General features: G+C 42.9%; 1 protein-coding gene across 2 annotated transcripts in view; it reads right to left on the bottom strand.

The window, feature by feature from the left end:
• Positions 1 to 1212: 1212 nt before the first annotated feature.
• hhipl1 (HHIP-like 1) overlaps positions 1213 to 4397 on the bottom strand; it is a 43624-nt gene continuing 40439 nt past the window's right edge. For both annotated transcript variants that reach the window (XM_020523121.2, XM_048600417.1), the window contains one exon: positions 1213 to 2062. In XM_020523121.2, coding sequence (XP_020378710.2) covers positions 1470 to 2062 — 593 coding nt within the window. In that variant the 3' untranslated portion in view covers positions 1213 to 1469. The remainder of the gene's footprint in view (positions 2063 to 4397) is intronic.

Here is a 4397-nt window from a genome sequence, read left to right as displayed (position 1 = left end):
CTCTCTGCTCATAAATTCTGTGCCTGTGTGCTCCTCTATCACTTCACCTGATGAAGAGGCTACGGTCTAAAAGCTTGTGATTTCAAATAAACCTGTTGGACTATAAGCTGAATCAGAGATAGTAGGAACTGCAGATGCTGGAGAATCCGAGACAACAAGGTGCAGAGCTGGATGAACACAGCAGGCCAAGCAGCATCACAGGAGCAGAAAGGCTGACGTTTCGGGCCTAGACCCTTCATCAGAAATGGGGGAGGGGAAGGGGGTTCTGAAATAAATAGGGAGAGAGGGGGAGGCGGATAGAAGATGGATAGAGATAGACTATAAGTTGATGTGGTATGGCTTCTGAATGCATCTTTGGACTGTGGGAGGAAACCGGAGCACCTGGAGGAAACCCACACAGTCAAGGGGAGAATGTGCAAACTCCACACAGACAGTTACACGGGAGTGGAATCGAACCCAGGTCCCTGGCGCTGTGAGGCAGCCGTACTAACCACTGAGGCACTTTGTCACCTAGTCACTTTGGATGATGCCAAGCCTTGCTTGCCCCCTGTAAAAGTGTAGCGCCTCTGGAGTGTTCGGGGTGTGGTGGTGGGGGTGCAGGGAGGTGTCAGGAATACCATCTGGCAAACTGTACAGGTCCTCTCCAGCTGCCAACTCACTGAGGGAAGACATTAAATTTCTGTCCAAGGAGTTGCCACCTCTGGTCAGACATGTTCCTGGAGGTTTCATCACAGCTGCCTCTACGTCTAGTGATCCTGGCTTACCCCACCTCAAAAATATTTTTGTAATTAGTTCAGAAAAATATTTGATAAAAATGAAAACAAGCACACAATTTACTTTTAACAGTCTGCATGAATTTTCTCCTCACCTGCTTATGACTTTGTAGAGAAGATTAACCTGTAAGTACTAGCACAGTTGGACAGTCAGCAACTCCATACATATACAGCTGCACAGGCAGTGAAACCTACCAGGTTACCTTTGTTCTTCTGATGGTGCTGAGGAGCCTGTTTCTCCTGAAACTCCAGATCATGAGCTTGTACCTGGGATTCCCTCTCTGGCTATTAGGATGTGCTGAGATGGGTGAGCTTGCTACAGAATGGAGTTGCATATTGCAACTCTTACTTTTTCTACCTTCCTTCATCCCTGATAACTTTTGTCCACAAATGACGACAGTAGTGAAAGACAGATGAAAATACACAGTTTCATGGCTACCATGTGTTTAAAATATATTATTTTGATAATGATACAGTCTTCAAAAAGAATAATGTTGACATAATTATTTATAAGCAGTCTGTGCCAGTAGTTGCTCACGCTAAATCTGCTACAGTGAGCACTCTTCATTTCTAAGAGGTGCCTCCCACACACTCTGGAGAAATGGCAATTGGTTTTGGAAAGATAATTCTTGATTTTGTTTTCACAGGTGAATTAAGCTGCAACGTTCGCTGTGCACTGCAAATGTCCAATGTTCTTTAAGGTTCTGTGTGCCCACACAGAACACCTGCATCCTCATGGTGCGAACAGTTAGTCTCCCCAATTTCTGAATGGCGACACTGCAAAAGGTTCTTTTCACTCCCGTCACATTCCACATCATCCAGTAGAATCGGCCCACTTCCTTGTCCGAATTCAGCCCTCCGATAGGCCTCGATGGCAAATGGGAATCCGAGTTGGCGACACACAACAACAGCTGATTGCCTGTTCCACAGATCGTCACATACGGTCCCCCATACTCCATTGATATAAATCTCCACCCTGCCACGGTCTGCCCTGGCATGCTCATTCACGAGACGCACGGCTCCATTTGCAGGAGTACTTTGCGTTCTCCTGTTTGCTGGGTCCACATTGCTCTGCCTCCTGCCTGTATGTGTGTGTCCTTCTGCAGGCCGTGATACTGAAGTAGCAACTTGCTGATCTGGAGCTGCATCCCATTCTGTTTGCAGTTTTCCTAAGGTCTGCAGGAGCTCCAGGAACCAGTCTGGACTGTTTCCCTTTTGTGGTAGATTGGCTCTTTGCCTTCCTTTGGGTTTGTTCTTTGTAGGCCTCTTCCTGGGACGTGGAGTGAATTCTGTGTGCACAAGGAGAAGAATGAGATTGAAAGAACATCTTAGAAACAGTTAAAATAATAGGGATATGGAGTCTTTAATGTCTCATTTTCCTAAGTCCAAAGGCACTATTCCATTTGCACATCAATCTAAATTGTATGCTCAAGGCCAGATGGATTGAATTGAATTAAATATATTGTCACATGTACCCAAATGAGTACAGAGAAAAGCTTACCGTTGCTGCACTACGGCATCATTTTAAGTCTAAAAGTTCCTAGGTACAGATAGTTAAGATCAAATTCTTAGGAAACAAAAAAAACAGAAAAGTAAAGAAATAAATTGTCCAACAATGTAGGCTATAGGAATAAACTAGAAAAATAAAGAAATAAAAGTGATGTAGGACTTGAACCCACAATCTCTGACCTAAAACAAAAATGATATTGTAACAGAGGTGATTTTATTAAAGTATAGTATATAACAGGAAATGTGACAATTAATTTTAAATACAAGTTAGCCACAACCTAAAATGGATGCGATACCAGGTTATAATCCAACAGGTTTATTTGAAATCACAAGCATTCTGAGCGCAGCCCCTTTGCCAGGTCCTGATGAAGGAGTGAGGTTCCGAAAGCTCGTGATTTCAAATAAACCTGTTGGAATATAACCTGGTGTCATGTGACTTCTGACTTTGTCCACCCCAGTCCAACATTGTAACATGGATGCAACAAAGTAAAGCTCTCTCTACATATTTGACTAAATGAATAGAGGGGACACCAGCTGGTTGTCCCTTTGTCACTGTAGAAAGCCAGCAGCTTAAACTGAGGAGGTGCCTAAATTTGCTTTGTGTGTTTATAAAGCCATTATGATACATAGTGGCTATGCTTTTTGTTTTTGTTTGTGTGCAGTCATGCATCTGCAAATGACAGTCACTACCTTATAACAGTCAAACAACCAGTCCCATTGATAACCATTATGGATAATCATTTGAGTACTGCCTGAAAAAAGGACACATTTTGTTGAAGCTTCTCACCTTGCACTCATCAGGACAATTTGCAAGAATATCAATGTGATAGCAAGCAACATCTTTATATTGTATGAGAAGACAGGGTTGATTTGTTGGCAAGAGGACGCTGATTGGAAGAGGCATTGCTATAGAGAGTGCACCAGTTAGATAATGATTGACAGTTAACTTCCAGGCTTTGTTTAAATTTAAACAAGGCAGCTTGATTCTGATTTATTAACACATTGCCAGGAGGAATGAACAGAGAGTGGCAGTCACCTATTTTGTTGAGCTGAAACAGGTGGAGTGTGTGTACATTTTCTTTCCTCTCTGCAAAGGGCAGGGTCTTGTCTGTTGATATAGCTTCCAGTACACATAGGTATGCCACACTGCAAGCCTGCCTGTCTTAAGCTGATTTAAATCAGTTGTTAGCCCAATTGTTTGCACACTCAGGATTACAATTCAAATGTTAGTCAGTAGATAAGGGTTGCAAAGAAGGTATATGGGATGCTTTCGTTCATTGGGTGAGGTATTGAAGAGTAATGCTGGAACTAAATAAAACACTGGTTAGGCTACACCTGGAAATTTGTGCACTGTTCTGGTTGCCACTTTACAGGAAGGATGTAATTGCTCTGGAGAGAGATTTACAGGAATGTTGTCAGGGTTTGTCACCTACAGGAGAAGATTGGAAAGGCTAGAGTTGGTTTTCCTTAAAGGAGGCTGATTTAATTGAGGTGTACAAACTAATGAAGGATTCGGACAGAGTGGATAGGGAAGATATGTTTCCCCAAGTAGCCAGTTACCAGAGGGAGATAGATTTAAGGCGATTGGTGGAAGGATTAGAGGAAGGTATGAAGGAGAACAGTTTCACCCAGAGAAGGTTGTTGGTGTCTGGGCTTTGTGCTGCCAGGTTTGATGGTTGAGGCAGAAACTTTCAACTCAAAGCAATCTGACCTGCACCTTAATACTGTATCTGTGACCTACCAAGTGCTGCAAAGTGTGAGTTGAGTGGTGTTGCTAGTTTATTCAGCCAGTGCAGGCTGATGGACTGAATGACCTCTTTTGTGCTGTAACCTTTCTACGGTTCTATGCTGTCCAATCACAGAATCACATCTAACGTTGGACACTATGCTTAGGGTTTTGCAATCTTAAACTAAAGCGGAGAAATGGCTTAGTGGTATTATCACTAGCTAATTAATCCAGAAATTTAGCTAATGTTCTGGAGAGCTGGGTCCTGGGTTTGATTCCCGCCATGGAAAATGGTGGAATTAGAATTCAACAATAATCTGGAGTTAAGAGTCTAATGATGACCATGAATCCATTGTCAATTGTCAGGAAGAACCCATCTGGTTCACTAA

Source organism: Rhincodon typus, chromosome 8, assembly GCF_021869965.1.
Source record: "Rhincodon typus isolate 14 chromosome 8, sRhiTyp1.1, whole genome shotgun sequence".
In the NCBI taxonomy this organism is placed as follows: Eukaryota; Metazoa; Chordata; class Chondrichthyes; order Orectolobiformes; family Rhincodontidae; genus Rhincodon; species Rhincodon typus.
This window is presented reverse-complemented; position numbering and strand designations above follow the sequence as displayed.